Source organism: Hippocampus zosterae, chromosome 11 (assembly GCF_025434085.1).
Source record: "Hippocampus zosterae strain Florida chromosome 11, ASM2543408v3, whole genome shotgun sequence".
NCBI classification, from domain to species: Eukaryota; Metazoa; Chordata; class Actinopteri; order Syngnathiformes; family Syngnathidae; genus Hippocampus; species Hippocampus zosterae.
In genome coordinates, this window is record NC_067461.1 from 7276918 (window position 1) to 7296800 (window position 19883).

Sequence of the window (19883 nt, forward strand, 5' to 3'; positions counted from 1 at the left end):
TCACTGCATGCCTAAAAGATCCACTCTCCTAACCCAACAACAAATGGTTTGAAGCAAAGAAAATAACCACATACTACTGTTATTTTTTTCCGGTGCAAAGGGCAATCTTGCAAAAAAAAACTATATGACCAATCAAGGACGGCACAAAACATCTGAAGAAGTATCCGACATTAAGTGCTCCCACAAAAATTAACTCACTCAAAATTGTAATATTACTTAATTACTATGTTTGTCCTGCATTTCATTCAAAATTCAAAAAATACAAATTTGGTCAGGCAAATCACATTTATCTTAATGGAATTTATTTCAATTTTAAGGCATTTCAGAATAGCACAATCGTTCAAAAAATAATGAGCCAGTCATATTTGCCGGAAATTTGTCACTATTTTCCCACATTGTGAAAAGTGATAAAAACTTAAGAAAACAATTTTACAGTACATACATCAGAATCCCATCACACCATTCATTCATTCATTCATCTTCCTAACCGCTTGATCCTCACTAGGGTCGCGGGGGGTGCCGGAGCCTATTCCAGCTGTCTCCGGGCAGTAGGCGGGGGACACCCTGAATCGGTTGCCAGCCAATCGCAGGGCACACAGAAACGAACAACCATTCACACTCACACTCACACCCAGGGACAATTTAGAGCGTCCAATCAGATAACATGCATGTTTTTGGAATGTGGGAGGAAACCGGAGCACCCGGAGAAAACCCACGCAGGCCCGGGGAGAACATGCAAGCTCCACACAGGGAGGCCGGAGCTGGAATCGAACCCGATACCTCTGCACTGTGAAGCCGACGTGCTAACCACTGGACTACCGGGCCGCCCCCATCACACCATTTGTTTGATTAAAATGTGAAGTGTCCTCTTTCATAAACCTTTCTTCATTTGTTTTGCTACCAAGGCAGTTGAGTACCATCCCAGCTGTAGGCTTTACCCGTCTTTTCCACATCCAGCGCTTCGACAATGCCCATCAGGTACCCCACAGAGCGTTCTGTGCTGAATAGTTTCCCCTCGGGTACGTTCCTGTGATACGGTCTGGACAAATCCGAGTCTAATGTTCCTGGATGCAAGGAAACACAGAGCACCTGGGGAGAAAAAAAAAACAATGAGCGAATCATCTGGTCGTCCATTGTTATTTTATTGACGTAAATGCAAGTAAGAGTAAATTACCTTGGGTCGACTGCGGCCCAGCTCGATAGAAAGATTTTTTGTGGCCATGTTTAGAGCCGCTTTGGACATTCTGTAGCTGTACCAGCCTCCAAGACCTTCAGTGTAAAGAATATACATAAAGTGCACTCAAACACAATCAAGCTTTGAATATACAGGAAAAAAATGGAACCTCTAAATGAGTCAGAAAATTACTATAGGTATTGGGTTACACTTTTATAACACCGAAAATGGTTTCAAAACGTTACCGTTGTCGCCAATGGAGCCAACTTTGGCTGTGACGTTGACGATGATGCCGCTGTGCCATTTGGCCTTGTCCATCGGCTGTCGACCGAAGCCACCGTTGCCCTTCTGCAGGAGGGGAGCAAAGTACTTGGCCATTACCAGCGGACCCACAGTGTTGGTGGTCAAGGTGGCCATTATGCCCTGAAGGCAGAAAAACATGAAGAAAAATAATGCGATAGCAATGCATAGTTTGAGGAGTAACATGAAAATGGTGATGGAAAATCAGGACAATTCATTCAGGACAAAATGTCAAGTATAGATGATTTCAGGAAAGTTTGAGTTTCTGTCAATGTAGTTTGACGCTGCTGTTTACATGCTCAAATCAATGCCATACGTGTGCAGAAACATCTCTCAGGCTGGTCTCTCCTTTTCCGGAGGGGTGAAGCAAAGCCGACGAGTTGACCATCAAATCAAGCCGCCCGAACCTCTCCTTCACCCGCTCGGCTGCCTCCCGGATGTCTTCCTCGCGATTCACATCCAGCTGAAGTACCGTCATACGGTCGGGGTGTTGTCCGACCAGCCCCTGCAGCTCCGTGGCCCCTTCTGGGTTCCGACATGTCGCTATGACACTTGCCGGGAGTTTGTTTTTTAAAATATATTTGCAAAACTGCAGACCCAGTCCCCGGCTGGCACCTTGAACGAGGGCAACGGGGGCCGCCATGACACCAGAATGACATAATGCTAAAACAGAAGCTGGTAAAACGTGTTTGTTGCATTCAATGTCGACAAAAATCGTGGGGATTTTAACATACCCACATTCTACAACTAGACTACGGGAGAAAGTGTTACCGAATGTGGTAATTGCTCAGCAATAATACACCGCGTGGAATGACTTAAAATTATATTTTTGTATGAATACTAATTTTGTTTATTCTTTATAAGAAGACACCAGGATGTAAGAACGATTTTTCGTTTTGACAAGAAGTTAACCCGTAAACGGAGCTCGGTTGCTGAGCGACCGGCGAGCCAATTAATAACCGTTAAATCGTTGCCCGAAATACTACGAGACTCTTGGGAGCTGTAACCACCCAAGAAGCATTGCACATAATAACTAGATCAGAAGCAGAAAACGAATACACGTATATTGGATAACAATTATTTTACATATTATTTGAGTGAATTCTTTTATGTTCAGAGCGTTTGAAAATTAATAACGAGCCATTGTGGAAACACGAAACGCCCAGTGAAAGTCATCGGAGCGTTACGTTAATTATTTATTGCTTTATGTTTATTTGTGTCCAAATATTAATTGTACATTTACACGCTAAAAATAACAGTAGACCAGTGAAAGTGCTCGAAAACATTATGAACGTTTATCATGTCGTTTTGAAGGCACAGGGACTCTACCGGAAGTAGACCCTCGCTGCTCAGCGACCGGCGTCTCATCGCAGTTGGTTAGCTCCCTCGCTTTCTCGGCGAGTTAGCGCTTAGAAATTGAAACGATCATGGTTTAAAAGGGTGATTAAATGCCGTCCAAGGGAAAAGGGCCCCTGCAGCAGGTCCACAGAGAGGTGGACGACATGAGGGTGCAGGTTTGTCACAGATAGCGCTCACTTTTATGACGTTCAAGTCGAGGGTGGTGTCTCCAAACATGTCAGAAACAAGCAAGCGTTAGCAACTAACGCCTGTTTAGTAAACACTTCGAATGATAATGTGGCATTAATACAACCTGTAGACAGTTAAAAGCTAAGTGTTGCATATATTTTTATTATACTTGTTCAAATGACACATTGTCTTAATATGTGTTGACGATTCATATGTATTCTTTGCTTCTAGCTGGAGAGACTGTTGAAAGATGTTAAGGGTGAAGTGGAAACCAAAGAAGAGTCCTTTAGGAGGTGAACTACACACCTTTTCAAGACCATTAATACTTAAAATTGTTATTTTTCCACGTGTCCTGTGTCTAAAAGTGTCACATTTTCAACAGATGCCAAGAACTTCAGATTTCTGCAGAGAAAACACTGAAGAATCTGACAAAACTGACCAAGGTGACAATTTTTATGATGTGCACTGAGGTTGCTATGTCATTGGATATTAAAAGGCAACAATTGGTGTACATTGTAGGCCGATGAGATTGCTCCTGTGGGCAACTACGACCAGAGGAAACTAGAGGAGCAAGGACGATTGCGCAACGTCCTGGAGCAGCTGAACAAAGTTTCCGTGCGGCTCTCACCACCGGGACCCAGCACGGAGCCACCATCAGGGTCTGTAGCTTTACTCACTCCATCTAACAATGTCAATAAAATGACCCAAATTTTCATCCACAGTGATGCCCAGAAGGAAGATGTCGAGGATGGAGCTGAAGACAGTGATGAGGACGACAGCGATGAAGACACCGCCGATAATGTCGACAGCCCCAAAGACGAGAGTCAAGCATCTACTGCACCGCTGCAATCGGAGCCTTGTATCTACACGGTGCTCAGTGATTTCAAAGGCGACCAGGAAGGAGATTTGACTGTTCAGGTGGGTTTTGAAACTGGTTCCAAACTGGTACATACGTATAGTGACTTCCAATTTGGTCATTTAATCTTTATAGAGCTCATTGATACAATTCTTATTTTAAAATAAAGCAACTCTTTCTTTCTACCCCCTACAGTATTTTTAATAAAGTGTAGAGCATATCAAATCAGGTTTTTAATTTCTCCAGTCTCTTGAGAAAAAAAAATGGCAGACATTTTCGAAGACAAAAATTACAGAAAAAAATATTTTTGTTTAAAAATAAATCACAATTTAAAAAAGACCTTCAAAAATGTCCACAATATAATAATGTGAGAAATTAATAAAAAATATAACTGCGCAAATTTGTAACGTGTCAAAGTAGTGAATGCATTTTGTATATCTAGGGGGGAAAAACTGCAGGAATATTGTCAACAATATCACAAAATACTATACAAATATTGCATAACATTTCACAAAGACTTGAAATGATACACAGATATTACTGTAAATAAAACCTAGTTAGTTAAAACCAGTTATCAGAAAAATAGAATAAAGAAAAGAAAAACATGCTGAATAAAAAAAGAACACAATTAAAAATAGTGATAAAGATTAAGACACAGTCAAACAATTGGATTCATTACCATGTTAAAAAAAATACAATGTATCAATACAAAGACAGTAGAAAAAAAATACAGAAGTACTTAAGTAAAAACTACAATACAATACATTTCTTAAAACAGCTCAGCAACAAATATAAAATAGATACAATTACACAAATATTGCAGAGAAAATAGGCAAAAAAAACCCCACCACAATCTCCGGGAAAAGTACCAAAATATAATTTCAGGACTTTAACAATACTGTTCCTGTGCTGCTACAGCGGGGCGACACGTTGAAAATCATCAAGAAGACGAGCGACGGCTGGTGGCTGGCTGAGAATGCCAAAGGCGACAAAGGAGTGGTGCCAAGAACATACCTGAAGGTCCGCATTCGCCATCCAAAATATTAGGCACAGCCGCACGAGACACGGTCAGTGTCTACATCATCGACATACAGCACAGTAACACGTTTCTTCTTCACAGATTGGTTCCGTCCTCAGCGACGAACACAAGGATGAAGAAGATGAAGAGTCCGACGAGGCTGAAGAGGAGCAGGAGGATTCCGACGAGCAGGAGAACGAAGAAGGAGAGAATCAGAGGTTAGATTTGGAATTTCTTTTTCTCAAACGGCCTTTTATTCATTCATTGAAAACCGACTTATTCTTCCACAGTTACACTCCTCCTCCCAACTGGTCTACTTTCAGAAAAGCTCTCACTGAGGTACGAGCTAATATTCCAAAACAGAAAACAGATGCGGAATATTTGCTTCGGTTTCCACATCATTTATGTTCGCGTGACAGATTGACGCGACGGACGTCCTCTCTGCAATGGGCGCCATCCCTTCCGGGTTCAGACCGTCCACTCTCAGTAAACTGCTCGTGGACGAAGGTCGGTTTCATCTTGTCGCAGTCCAAAACAGGACTGCTAACCGCACCGCTAACTACTCTGAGTATATGACTACAAGCAAATGTTAAAAATTCCAACTTTGCAGCAGCTGGTTAAAAAAAATTGTGATAATGGATTGTTTCTTTAGGATGAGTACATTAGAACATACATGTAAGAGTATAATAAAAATTTTATGTGCCTAAAATTTGACTGAAAGCACCATCAGATGCATGTCAACGTACGGCGAAATGCATATTACTGGCATATTGTGTTTTAGGCCCCAAATACAGAGGAAGCCATTTCATGCAGCCGGAGCTCAGCCAATCACAACTCTCCTTCAGCGACCTCTTCTTGGATCCCGACAATGGCAGGGTGAGAAAATGTAGAACTGTTATCTTTTTTTTTTTTTTTTTTGCCTGTGACGACATACAATATCTCTATGAGTACCTGACCACAGAACGTCTCGTCGCTCCGTCTTCCTCCCACCACGCAGGTGCGGCCACGACACCCTCGGACGTGCGTTTGTTTCACCCTGTGGAGCTGCAAGAGAATCCCCACGCCCGGGGTCGGCGTCCAGGTCCTAAGCAGACACATTCGCCTCTGCGCATTTGATGGGACTCGGGTATGTTGACAATATTTCATCTTTTTTGTGACAATTGATTCATCATTGGATGTGATTGGATGTCAATCACTATCGCAGCAACACTCATTGGCTCGGTAATGTCTGCTGGAAATTTTTTAAAAATTCCGCCCCCCCAAAGGAAGTTTCACTCGGCAACATGGAATTTGGTTTCCTTGTCCACGATGAGTAAATCCTTAAAAAAGCCATTCCAGAAAAGACAAAGCGAGTCAACCATTTTGCTTTGAAGCGGTCATTTCTCCGAATGGAATTCTTTTTAAAAAATCAACTTCTGAAGTCCGTTTCACTTAGTTGACCATGTGAAATTTGTTACGCCTGTCAATCGTGAGCAGACCCACAAAAAAAGTCTAAAGCGACCATGCGCTACAAGACACTGCAAGGAGGCCATTTAGGTTTGAAGCGGCCATTTTCGAGTAGTTTTCGACATTGCTAGGGCCAGACGAGAATTGTTTCACTTAGCAACATGAAATTTGACAGACATGTTTATCATGATTAGATTCACAAATAAATCTCATGGATCAGTGTCCAAAAACACACAGGGAAGTCTGTCATTTTGGCTTAACATGGTCACACGCCCGAGTGATTTATCCGATTGCTATCCAGTTGAAAACATGTACACTGGACAGATGGTTAACACCAGAGCGAAACGTTGAACAAAACACAAAACGCTGCCTTTGTTACACTTTAGGTGCTGAGTAACATTCACACGGTGAGGGCTAGCTACAACCCCAAGAACCCCAGGACCTGGTTCTTCTCCCCGCGGGTATGAGTGCGCCACCGCAGACCCACTGCCCCCTAACCTCACCTCCCATTGATCGCAGAAGGCTCCCCATTAAGACTGACGCGGGTGATATCTTTGTCGCAGACAACTGGCGTCTTGCCTGTCCTGCTGGACGGAGACTGCTTCCTGCGCTGCAACGCCGACAGCCCCGACCTCGGTATCCTCTTTGAGCTCGGCGTCACCTTCATCCGCAACGTAATAACAAAAACGCAAGAGTGGGAATTGAATGGAACTGAGCCAAGCGGTATTTGAAACGGGTGGTTTTTGCCGCGTTTCTAGTCCACAGGCGAGCGGGGTGACCTGAGCTGCGGTTGGGCTTTCCTCAAACTGAGTGACGCCGCTGGAAATCAGCTCCCAAACAGGTGACGTGTATACCCTTCACAGTCCCACACTCACACCGTGGGCATTTTTGTATCCTGCACCAAATTAATCCAGCTGTGCCTTTTAAAGGGCTCAATTTGTGCATTGGGGACAAGAAAAAGGGCTTTCTTTCCTACCAAAATGGATCAAAACGATGACAGTTAAATACCATTCTTTTTTAGACATATACCAGTATGAGTATCCCCCCCCCCACCCGAATGCGCATGGGTACCAAGTACCGCAACCATAAGTACTTATAATCCGTAAAACAATTCACACAACTCTGAAAAAAACCTTTCTGTCTTTCTGATGCACATGGTAATTCAATCACTGGTGTGTCAAACAGTAGCGGTGTGGCACCCCCTACTGGCAAGGAAGACTTGCGCAATGTCACACCTCTTTTCTTCAAGTATCCGTGTCCGGTATTGGCAACCTTCATGAGTACCATTAACCTGTTTAATTTTGACATGAAAAGAGAAATAAATTGATGACTTCTGCTTCCAAAAGCATGAATGGCTTCATTCATCGGACACCCTGATTAGGAAAGGACAGAGCCGACTCTTCCTACTCAGGAAACTGAGGTCTTTTGGGGTACAGGGGTCACTCCTTAAGACGTTCTATAACTCGGTGGTGGCCTCGGCCATCCATTATGGCATTGTCTGCTGGTCAGGCAGCATCTCGGCACGGGACAGAAAGAGACTCGAGCGACTGGTCAAGAAGGCCAGTTCTGTCCTGGGTTGCTCCCTTGACACTCTGGAGGAGGTGGGCAACAGAAGGATGCAAACTAAGCTAAAAGCTATGATGGCCAGTTCCTCCCACCCCCTCCAGCCCGCCCTGACAGCACTTGGTAGCTCCTTCAGCCAGAGACTGTTACACCCGCGCTGCAAGAAGGAGAGATACCGACGCTCGTTCCTACCGACTGCTGTCAGGCTGATGAATGAAAAATAACAATCATAATAATTATAATTAAATGATGTGAAGGAAAATTGTAAATAGTACTGCGATTTATCCATTTGTGTTCATATTGTATTTAATTGAAAGATGGTTGTTGTTTTTTTTTCTCTTTCTCCTTTCTTCTTTCTACATGCATTCTTGCTGCTGGAGGCTGTAAATTTCCCCATTGTGGGACGAATAAAGGATATCTTATCTTATCTTATTCTGTCAACCCGTACGTAGGACATACGAGATCTCGGTGAGCGGCGGCACTCCTTATGAGAAGGACGTCGACATGGAGGGGTCGCCCGCTCGATCATGTGAGAGCCACACGCAAACCTGACAATTCTCCTTGCAATTATTAATATGACTTAAAAAAAAAGTCTTCAGCAATTAGCGGCTCTCTTCTTATTTCCAGCTGGGGCTGGCGTATTCCAGCATATGCTCAAAGCGCGGCGACTGTCCAAACTCATCGTCAAGTTCAAGACGCCCAACAGTCGCATCAAGAGACAACTCAGGTGAGAAAGTGTGTGTGTGTGTGTGTGTGTGTGTGTGTGTGTGTGTGTGTGTGTGTGTGCACGCGCGCATGTGCATGCATATCATAAAGAGTGTCTTTTCCCTCTAAAGCCTCCTCCCTGACACCCTACTCCACTGTCTGAGCTGCGTCCCCTTGTTGGCCATGTACAGACAGCTGCTGGCTGATACGCTGCTGGTGAACCGGCCCACCATGCAGAACGCAGGTAACACACACACACACACACACACATACACACACACACACAAAACATAATCTTTGTTTCCCGCAAGTGTCACTCCTCGAATTCGATTTGTTCAGATTTGATATTCAGTCCCGTGCTTGCCATCTTCCCGATCCTCATGGACCAGCCTGACCTGCTGGATGCCCTCAGGGTGCGTATAACGAGAAACACACACTAAATAACTTTTTAAAGTCTGCATATTTTTTTAAAGGGGGCTCATTGAGAGCTCCCTTTTTTACAGCATTAAGAAATACTTCTATATAGACAAAATTCCCTTTTTAATTTTTTTTTTCAGACTGCCTGGATGGATGCAGAAAACAACATGAAAAGGTCACAGAAGGTGTGTAGTACGTGTTTTCACCTACAGGGAGAGCTCAACTACCGACTTAAAATCTTGCCATCTGTGTGCATGTGTTACTGTGTGTGCGCAGCGAGATGAGGCGCAGGTGAAACAGGAGTTCGCCAAGGCGTTCCAGTGGTCGGCTTCCTTCCTGCTGCACTCGTCTTCTTTCCCGCCTTACCGTTGGGCCGATCCCACCTCGGACGAGCAGCGGTCCCGCCTCATCGTATCCACGCGGGAGGCACTCAAACGAGCCCGCGGCCAATCAGGAAGCTTAGAGATGCTGGCCAACCCAACCCACACTCACCTGGCCTTTGACATCACCGAGATGACTTTTGACCTCCTGCGAGTGGCGCACTAGAACAAAAGCGAATGCCACAAATCCCAAACCTTTATTTATGGACCTGTTGAAATGTTTTTTTTTTTTTTTTTAAGCTCATAATATTTTTCTAATGTTTTTATTCCAATGTAAACTGTGTGATACCAGGAAAATATTTTTTTACTCCAAAATGTCTTGTGAATCAGATTTTTTGGGGGAGGACTACATCAAGAATGAACGATTCATAATTTATTACACTAAACCAAAAAAGCCTTTGAATTTATTTAATTCAAATATGTACAGTTATATAAAAATAGACTATTTGAATGCTTTGAGTATGATTACGTGATGACATCATGGCATGCTAGCAGATCCTTGCATGTCTTCATTCAATCTCAAGTCATTGTGCTCACCTGCGGGCGACCCGGCGCTTGAGTGGTTAGCATGTCGACCTCACAGTGCAGAGGTGCAGGGTTTGATTCCAGCTCCGGACGCCCTGTGTGAAGTTTGCATGTTCTCCCCGTGCCTGTGTGGATTTTCCCCGGGTACTCCGGTTTCCTCCCACATTCCAAAAACATGCATAGAACACTCAAAATTGTCCTTAGGTATGAGTGTGAGCACAAATGGTTGTTTGTCTCTGCATGCTCTGCCATTGGCTGGCAACTGGTTCAGGGTGTCCCCCGCCTACTGTCCGAAGACAGCTGTATATTCATCAGCACCCCCCGCGACCCTACTAAAGATAAAGTAGATCAGAAAACGGGTGGATGGATGGATGTGCTCACCTGCTATCTGGGCGTGGCTATAAGGAAACGCATTTCTCTTTACATACCCATGAAATGCTCACTGAGCTGCAACCCTTTGCCAACATCCCTTAGGTCAACATCACTACGTCTGTGTGTAGTGTGGAGTCATCGCGTATTAAAGGAGTGTTGTGCGTTAATTATTAGAGGAAGTGTGCAGTCTTTTTATAGTTGGATATGAAGAAAAAAGCAATGCAGTGAGCCAGTCCATCGGAATGCCTTCATAGACATTCCAGTGTGTGTGAGGATCCAGGAAGAAACAACAGACCTCCAAAAATACATCAAGATGATGACCCCCATATGATGATGATGATTATGCATACAAATATCCTATTTACTAATATAGCTTACAACTACCCGTCTGTGCAAAATTGTTTTCATATACTGCATATAAAGCCAGAAATCTCTTCGCAATTAACGATTATTTGAATATTGCAGTGTTTCTTCCTAAACGTGTTACAAGAAGCTGTCAGTAAATATTTAAAGCCTTTGGCTATACAAAAAGTTTTTTTCTATTTATTCAATTCTCTCGACAAAATTGACATAGTGCTGGTGTGCAAACAAATCATTCACGCCCCCCGCCAAGACACACACACACACACACACACACACGTACTTGTGTTTGCTGGCAAATAATAGAGGCGATCCTGTATTTCCACATTCCAATACCATCCCCCAGGTGTGTTCTTCTTCTGTGGTTTTTACCCTCATAGGTCTCGCCAATACAACCCCAGACAACAACAGCACAGATATAACTCCGATTATCCCTTTTGTGTTTGGATGAGTTTGGTGTGTCAGAACAATTTAAAGACGATCGGGAATCATCTTTTTTTAATTTTTATTATTATTCTTGTTTTTACTTCCTGGAGATGGAAACGGTCAAGTATCCTAATACTTTTGTCGATTTACTCAAGTCAATTGAAAAGAAAAACACACCACAAACACAAGCAGGAAATTGGTCATGAGGAGACTCACAGAAAGGTAGAAGCCGGTCGAACAGGAAGTGAGTTTTATAGAAGATTAGAAAGACGAGACGCCAAAAGATGCCATCGCCCTGTCCTACGACCGCTTGTTTTTTGGAGAAATTGAAATGAGACTAACAGAAAGCTTCAACTTCATCCTCAAAATATCATCACTTTTTCTCATCTACGTTTCTACAAATGAAATTATTTTGGTAGATATTTTTCCCCCTTTGTAACAAGTTGTTTAAAAGACTTTTTTGTTTTTACTCAATAAATTACATTTTCTGTGATTTTGACTAAAATATCAGAATTATTTTTTGTACGACAAAAACATAATTTTCATTTAAAAATCTTTTTGTTTTTTCTTTGTGTGTCTGTAAAAATACAGGTTAAACTCGATTGAAAAATAAACCCAATGCATACAATACGAAAAAAAAACATTGATTAAAAAAACATTAACACATGTGTCTTGAATGTGACCAAATCAATCAATGGATCAGTTGAGTGTTTTAAGTTTAATTCGTGTGAAAGTGTGTGCTTGTGTGTCACCTGGCAGTCGTCCATCCAAACATAGTGTAGGTGGTTGCCATGACGACAGTTTCCAACCAGCCGCATCATCAACAAAAGCCTTTCGGGTGCACAAGAGGGACGCTTTGTCTGTTCAACATGGGCATAATTATTAGGACAAGTTGCAGGAAATCGTGACAATGTGAAAAAATAAAAGCATATGTTAAACTAAATACTGTATTGTGACACGTGTCAGAAAGTAGCCACACATGATAAGATTGGTTAAAACGCATGGGTAAAAGTACGCGGGCATATGACAGGAAATACGTCCACATCACACGTTTAGCAGCAGTGGCGCCGTGATATGTATTGGAAATTAAACAAATGGGAATGCCATTAATCTTTCTGAGAGCTCCAAAAACATTTTTAAAAATGTAAAAAAAAAAAAATCTTTTGTATGAAATGTAGCACTACACAGTATGACGCTTAAAAAAACCATTGTGCTGGTATTTGTTATCATGTGCGTGGCGTGGCGACAGGGGGCGCTATTAAACATTCAGATCTACTACACATGAGCGTTCACCATGAAGACCATCGCATACAAGATGAAGTCAAATTAATCGTTCTTCATAGTCGATGAAGAATATATGTCGGTGAGTATTTTAGTCTTCTGTTTGCATTTGCCACCCGCACGTATTTTAAATATAAGTGTTGATTTTATAATGACCACAAAATTCCTTGTTCTGTGAGCCTGTTTAAGGCGTTTTGCATCGTGTGTTAGCATTAAGCTAGCAGACTGGTGAAACACACCACGTGTGATACCCTTCGTTTAGTTTGACAGTAAATTTTGACCGGGACTGCTTTTATTTTGGCACATTCAAAGATCATTTTCAGCCATCCTTCAACTGAAACCGCTTAAGCCTCGCGAGAGCCTATTTTAGCTGACTTCGGGCAGTAGGCGGGATACACCCTGAACTGTTTGCCAGCCACTGGCAGCGAGCATTTTCCGTGCTTTTATTTTCTTCCGCGCAGCTGAACACCTTGCATCTCTTTTTCATGTCCCACATGCACAATTTGCCTTACAATCACTTTTTATGTGTGTATGTAAACAACCACTTTGCCTTCTATAGGCAACTTCTCCAAACACACACACGCACACACACATGAAGACACATGGATGGTAGGCGGAGGGCAGGTGGCAGAGGAGGAGGTGCGGGAGGCGGCCTTTACGTAAAAAACATATTAAAAGCAGTCACACATCTCATTCTGCGACCACACACACAAATACACATCGACATACACACAGAGTAATTGTATTTGGGATTATGGCTTCCACCACCTCGGCAGATATTCTGCCCACCGGCGGCAGGATCTTCACCAGCATCCCCGACTTGTTCTTCATCCCGGAGTTTGTGAGTCATTTTTTTCGTGGCTTGAGATGTGGAGAGTGAAGCTGTGCCACATGTGTTGTGTTTGTAGTTCTGACTCCGCTCGTGGTTTGCTGTGTAAACTTGTCTTGGTTTTGCTCTCCAATGAGGGGTGAGTGTCAATGTGTTGTGGTCAGACGGGACCATCTGGCTAATCCCATCAAGGAAGTGAATGTTCATCTTGGAAAACTGGGTGCCAAAATGCTCATTTATTTATTGATTTTAAAATGTTTTTTTTTTCTTAACTCTGATATTTTCTTTTTTTCCCCCTAAAGCGTAACTTATTTTTTGTTTATTTTCTTTGATTTTCTTTTGTGATAATCTTTTTAGAAATCTTATTCTTGTGTTTTTCTATTTAAAATACATTTTGTGTGTTTTTAAATTTTTATTTATTATTTAATTATCTTTAATTTACCATTTTAGGTACAGTTTATTTGTAGTTGTATTGTTAATATTTTATTTTCTATTGTTATTATTTTTAGGTGAAGTTATCTTATATGTTTAAAATTATTTCTTAGTTTCTATATTTTGAATAATTTGCATTTAACATTTTTGATTTTATTTGTATTTATCTTTTATTTCCGAATAATTATACATTATTTATTTTCAAAAACTTAAAAAATATATTTTAGAATTATACTTTTTTGTATTATTACTTTTTATTTAAAAAATATTACCTTTGTAGTTTCTTTAAATTATATTTCATTTGTAATTTTTTTATACTTCTTTTATTTTCTGTTGTTTTTTGTAGTCTCTAACGAATTTCTAAAATCTGTGCTCTTAAAATTAAGATTTGTATTTTATTTTATATTTTCTATTATGTTAATGACTATCTAGGTGATTTGGTGATTTTAATAATTTTTTATCCTATTCTTTTTTTTTTTTTTTTTCAAACCCACGCAATAAGCCCGGCACCATGGTAACTAATACACTGACAGTTGAGGCCAGTCAGTCACCATAGCAACAACAAAACACATGCGAAGAAACATAAAAATGTTCATATGTGCTGTGTAACATTGAAAAAAAAGACTGCAAACTTGAACAAGCTGCTGTTGACTTTTTGGCTATTCATCATGTTGTAACGCTGACAAACAAAACATTTGACTGAACAAACGAAAAGCAAACTCGTCAGGTCAGCTAAATCGTGGTTATGATCCCAAGTAGGATAAATGTAGGAGAATATGCAGTTGTTTTGCATGAGAGGCTTTAAAATATGACCAATAATTTGGCCTGAAAAGCATTTTGGGGGGAACCTCCATTGAATGCTAATATTGAGCATCGCGATTGATGCAAAGTATACAAATGTATATATATAAATATATATGCATATGATATATATGTTACAGTTTTGTTTTTTTTATTTTAAAAAATCCATCACATTTGTAAATCTTTTTCAAACCACTCATGTCCAAATATTCTAACAATTGTTACAAAATTAATTGTAATAAATAATCACATAACTACACATTTTAAAATGGAGACAAAGCTAAGGCAAAATTTCATAATGTTTTGGATAAATCTATACTTTTATGATACGATTTAGATCCTCTTGACTCGTTTGGACCCCCAAAATCAAATAACCTCCTTCCTACCACAATTGGAGGCCATTTTCTTTCGCGTTGCAGAAGGAGAGTTAAATCAGTTTGATACTACCTAAAAAAAAAAAGAATTCCAACGGGTTGGGGGAGGTGTAAATCGAAACCGGGAATCTTCTCAGCTCCTTTTTCGGTGTGGGCCGGTGGGGTCGGTTCTTGGTAAACCTGCTGATCTGGTTTTGGGACAAATGTGGCCCATGTTTGCCAACAGCAAGTGACCGGAGCGTGGCAAACGGGAGATGTTTGCTTTCGCCGGCAGGGATTTTGACGCACTAGAGATCAGATACGGACTCGCGCTTATTTATGTGCAGTATTTCCTAAGCTTTAGCGAACCAAGCCACATATTTGACATTAGACAAATGTCATGTCACACCACCAAACGAAAATATCATAAAAAGAACAGTTCATCTCTGCGATATTACGGCTCATCGTGATATACAGTAAAATGCAGATTTTTCAAGAGTCCAAATTTTGAAATGCGCGCAGTCAGTGTAGTACCCCTTCGTGCCACAACTTGCAAGGCAGAAAGTATATACAGCTTGCCTGTGAGCATTTTTGTGTGCTCTGTTTGTATGTGTTGCCGCTCTATGTGCTTCAAGGAGTGTTTGAAACTTTATTATTAACGTCCATCTATCCATCCATGATTTGATCCGCTTATCCTGACGAAGGTCACGGGCATGGGATGGGCAGGGATCAATGCTGACTTCTGTTAGCCCGTCTATGGCATTTCCCATTTTACGTTAGCATTAAGCTAGCAGAATTTTGTTAGTTGAAATTACAGTATATGATTTGATTGAATTTTAATTTTATTGAATTGTGTGAGTACAGTAAACCTTTAGCAGTGACAAATCAACAGCTTGAAGAGCATTTGCTTAACCTTTTGTTTGGAGAACTGGGCGATCGTGAAAACAGGCGCTAAGGGATATCATAGTGTGTTTAATAATCTTAAGCACGTTTTACTAACTGTAATAAATATTTTTAAAAGTGCTAAGTGAGCTAACTAGCTAACTGGCAACTCCCTAACTGAGTAAGCTAACTAAAGGGCTGTTTTTTTTTTCTCGCCTGAGTTAGCTACGCTAAGCTAGTCATTGATTAAGCTCTGACATGTATTCGGATCTCATGAGGGTGTGTGCCTAATGAAGTGGCCAGTGAGTGTCTGAAGCAAATTCAGAGCCAAGAACATTCCTTAAGTGGAAATCCGAGATCAAAGAGAACATTTCATATTTGCAAAGTGCATGAGGCCGCCTGAAATATTTGGGGTGTGGTGCCGATTGCAAGTCACCGATACCGTTAAATAGAACAGAGCGGAAGAGATACCGCACTGTTTGCTCAGTTTTACGGCATGTGTGTTTCTTTATGAAGCATAACGCGACAACTACTTCAACACTTACTCATTAACTCTTGACTATAGATTCCGGATAAGGGGAGAAATTGTAAAGAGGGCGGAGACACGTGCAATGCAGTAGATCATAAACGTACTATTGTTCACTCGAAATACAGAACGCAGCTCATTAGCTACATGCTGCTTCACCACCATCTCTTTTCTGCTCTGATAAATGGGCCCATAGACTGATTGGCCATTGTGCGTGGTCACATGACTAGACCAGGTGGCGCGAATAATGCTAACAATGGTTGCTTTCTATTCTCGGGTAAAATTCAAGTTTTTCATGCTTTAATGATGGTAAGGTTAAATATTCACCATTGTGGATTGTGTTAACGTCTCTTTCAATGGGAATGTTTGTCAAAGGAGCTGGGGGGTCGTTGAGGCTTGAAAGTTTACTTTTTGAATGCTAGTTGAGTACCATTATGGTTTCTTTAAAGGCAAAGCCGACAAGTGCTTGGAGCAGTTTAATCACCACTTCAGGCTCAACTGGCTTCTAAAAAAAAAAAAACTAACTTTGACATCCTCACCCTCCAGCACAAATCCCCTAACCCCTGCTTTGGTTAGACACAGACAGATGCGGACTGCCTATTCGGGGTACCGCAGGCAATTGCCCGAGGCCCCCTGAAAATGTCTCATAAAAGCGTTTCTTCACTTTTGAAGGCAATGATGATTGTTTCAGTCTGACAACCTTTCAAAACTCTCTGACCTTAGTGTATGTATTCAGTTTTATTTACCGGTACATTAAAAAATATACATAAAAATAGAGATTTTGGTCCAAATACTAAGCCCTACCGCCTCACCCAAACTAACCCAGATTTTGTTTGTTTGTTCCTGTTTGCCAGGTGTTTGGAGGTCTGGTGTGGATCCTGGTGGCGTCCACTCGCGTGTATCCGGACCATCCATTGGGATGGGTCATGTTTGTGTCCGTCTTTTGCTTCGTCTTCACCACGCTTTGGTTCTTCCTCTTCCTGTGTGGAGCCAATCAAAGCAGCATCTGGCCAGCTCTCGTACGACACACCTACCGTGAATGCTGATTGGCTAAGATTCAAGTGCCATTACCAGTCGTGGAATCTCGGAATTCACGCTACATTTTCAATCTCTCTTTTTGCCGCAGGACACGTTCTACCATTTCTTGGCGGTGGTGTTCTACTTGAGCGCGTCAGTGATCTTGGCATACATCACCGTGCTGAAAGGCTGGGGAATCACCATCAACTCGGGCGGCACCCTGTCCATTGTGCCCCTCATCCGAGAAGGCCTCAAGATCTACAGGCTGGATATCGCCGCCGTGGTGGGTGTCACACAAACACACAAGTTTACGGAGCCCCATATGTGACAAGTGAAACATTTTTAAATTGCAGTCACAATATAGAAAATGTTATACGGAACAAGCGATGCTCTGACTTGCGAGTAATCGTCCACGTCACACGATGGTGGCAAAGGATTAAAAAAAAAAAAATTCGGTAAGACCTACCTGACTATAGACATGACTTCGGCCTGAGCACAAAACAGCAAATATGTGAGTTTTTGAGACCATAATGGGCAAAAGCCACCCCAAATCAGCAAATATTTTGTGTATAATTTGAGCATAAATATTTTGTGAAGGAGACTGTATATTTACAGTATATATGTATTTTTTATTACAACATGAAATCTTCTTTAATAAGGCTTGCATCAAATTTTGCCAAGAATAATACAGTACTAGTATTTTATACGGTACCTGAATCCCCCAACCACTTAAAAAAGGGTACAATTTTGTCCCTTCATTTCTTTTTTAATAAACTCAAAATTAGACCAATTTGAAGGTTTTTTTTAATTAGAATTTTTCATGACTGGAGAACCAATGTACATAGAGTATAATCTTTCTGTATGTGTAAATAAAGTTTGGTATGTGTAAATCATTTCAAAGTTAACAAGATGTTCTTAAAGGGCCAGCTCCTTTTTTCTTTTTCTTGATTCAGTTGGCTATGTACTGATCTGATGTTGATTCGTCTGTGATGTCATCCAGGTGATGTCCTACTTGGCCACACTCCTCTACTTCCTGCATGCCATCTTCTCCGCCATCCGCTGGCAGAGAGCCTAAAGGGGAACCCCAAAAATGTCACTGGCCTCATCCTGACAACAGAACCACTTATCATACTTTCATTATTATTATGATTATTATTAATATATTTTTAAAATATAAGCCGTGACAAACAAGTCACATGACTGAATGAGCGGTAAACAAACTAAATGTCACATGTGTGAGGTCCGACTATATATGTATATAAGCAAACATTATTACATTAGAAAATATTTGGCATCCGAAAAGCATAATTCTTTTTTTCCATTACCCCTCCCACTTTTATTACATAAAAATCTAATAACGTTTTACAACAAAAGTACGTTGTGGAAATAAAAATTTAAGTCGTCACCATTTTAAAATTTTCAGAAAATTTAAATATGGAAGTTGTTATCAAATGAAAACAAGGATGAGAAAACAAACAAACAAACAAACAAACAAACAAATTAGGATGAAAAAAAATCTGGGGATTTCGCATTTTTAGCATTGCACATCTGTCATATTTATACAGTTTATGAAATCAACTCTACAGGTTAAAGATCATTAAAATATGATTTTTCTTTTTTTTTCAACATGCATCCGTCAACATATAAAATGAATATCCAAAAATTCCTCAAATGCTCAACATTTTGCTTATATTTTGCATTTTTAGCAGTGTACAGTTGCACTGTACTAAGTTAAATAATTATTTTGTGTAGGACTTCTGTATTTTTTCAAAAATAATACAAATGAAGAACTATCAACATTCTTAAATGCAAAAAGGAGGCAATGCTTTACATTTAGCTGAAAAATTAAAAATACACTTAAAAATATATACAATATATTAATAATGGGGGCTTAATTTAGCGTTTTCAGCACCGCATGTCAGTTTATGAAATGTAAAACAATAAAAATAAATATCCAATTCAGATACAACTTGAATATGACTTTGCAATTACTTTAGAATGATTTTCAAATGTTATAAAAATCAATTAAATAAAAACACCAAATCCCCCAAATCAATTGTCAAATATTTCACTTTTTCATTTCAGCGTGTCCACCGTTTTCATGTATGAGTTACAATATTTTTTTTGTATGATTGTCTACTAAATTGTCATTCAAGAGAACACGGTGAATGTAACTAAAGATCATTCTGTTTTACAATACAGACCAAGTGTCCATTAAAAAAAAAAGCGAGTAAAAATGATGAAACAAAATGTCGACAATGTTGGTGAACTTGTGCTACACGTGTACAAAATGCCTACTACTTCATTTTTTGTGTTTACAACCAGAATGTAAAACTTCCTCAAGCTTTTTAATGCTACCTTTTTATTTTTGAAAGGATCAATTTTATATATCTTTTATGGATGAATGTTCCGACGTAATTATTTGTCTGAAAATGCTCACTTTATGTATATACCAGATGATTCCACTTGACGCACATCTTTATAAATCTTCAATGTGAAATAAAATATTCTCAACACTTGAAAAGTGTCTGCAGAGTATTTGTGACTTCACTTAGCTGTTAAAAATTCCATGTTTCATTATCCAAATGTCTTTAAATAGATGTAAGGCAATATTATTGTACTGCAAATATTTAAAGACAGACATTGTTTGTATTGATGCTTAGGCACATGTTTTCGTTTTTTTGGGCCCAAGA

The 19883-nt window shown here is 40.4% G+C and overlaps 3 protein-coding genes across 5 annotated transcripts; 2 read left to right on the top strand and 1 right to left on the bottom strand.

Moving 5' to 3' along the window:
* Nucleotides 1–280: 280 nt before the first annotated feature.
* On the bottom strand, nt 281–2117 carry zgc:65997 (uncharacterized protein LOC794398 homolog). The gene is made up of 4 exons (XM_052080599.1): nt 1791–2117; nt 1420–1597; nt 1175–1269; nt 281–1089 (listed from the first exon to the last, which is right to left on the bottom strand). Exons 1-4 carry the CDS (start codon nt 2115–2117, stop codon nt 898–900), a joined length of 792 nt encoding a protein of 263 aa, XP_051936559.1. The 3' UTR covers nt 281–897.
* Nucleotides 2011–9701, top strand: nphp1 (nephronophthisis 1). Of its 3 annotated transcripts, none has more exons than XM_052080584.1 (20): nt 2011–2152; nt 3233–3294; nt 3384–3444; nt 3521–3660; nt 3724–3919; nt 4776–4877; nt 4978–5093; nt 5166–5214; nt 5295–5382; nt 5657–5751; nt 5873–6001; nt 6708–6782; nt 6885–6995; nt 7080–7162; nt 8337–8413; nt 8512–8611; nt 8721–8833; nt 8929–9002; nt 9147–9191; nt 9283–9701. In XM_052080584.1, the coding sequence occupies exons 1-20, from the start codon at nt 2135–2137 to the stop codon at nt 9550–9552; spliced, it is 2004 nt and encodes a 667-aa protein (XP_051936544.1). In that variant the 5' UTR covers nt 2011–2134; the 3' UTR covers nt 9553–9701. The 3 variants fall into 3 exon arrangements, with proteins under 3 accessions (XP_051936544.1, XP_051936542.1, XP_051936543.1); XM_052080583.1 differs by lacking the exon at nt 2011–2152 and adding an exon at nt 2260–2988; XM_052080582.1 differs by lacking the exon at nt 2011–2152 and adding an exon at nt 2258–2988 and having other exon boundaries at nt 4978–5214.
* Nucleotides 9702–12775: 3074 nt separating this feature from the next.
* LOC127609862 (myelin and lymphocyte protein-like) lies at nt 12776–19714 on the top strand. The gene is made up of 4 exons (XM_052079406.1): nt 12776–13191; nt 17028–17192; nt 17300–17473; nt 18191–19714. The coding sequence occupies exons 1-4, from the start codon at nt 13105–13107 to the stop codon at nt 18263–18265; spliced, it is 501 nt and encodes a 166-aa protein (XP_051935366.1). The 5' UTR covers nt 12776–13104; the 3' UTR covers nt 18266–19714.
* Nucleotides 19715–19883: the final 169 nt, after the last annotated feature.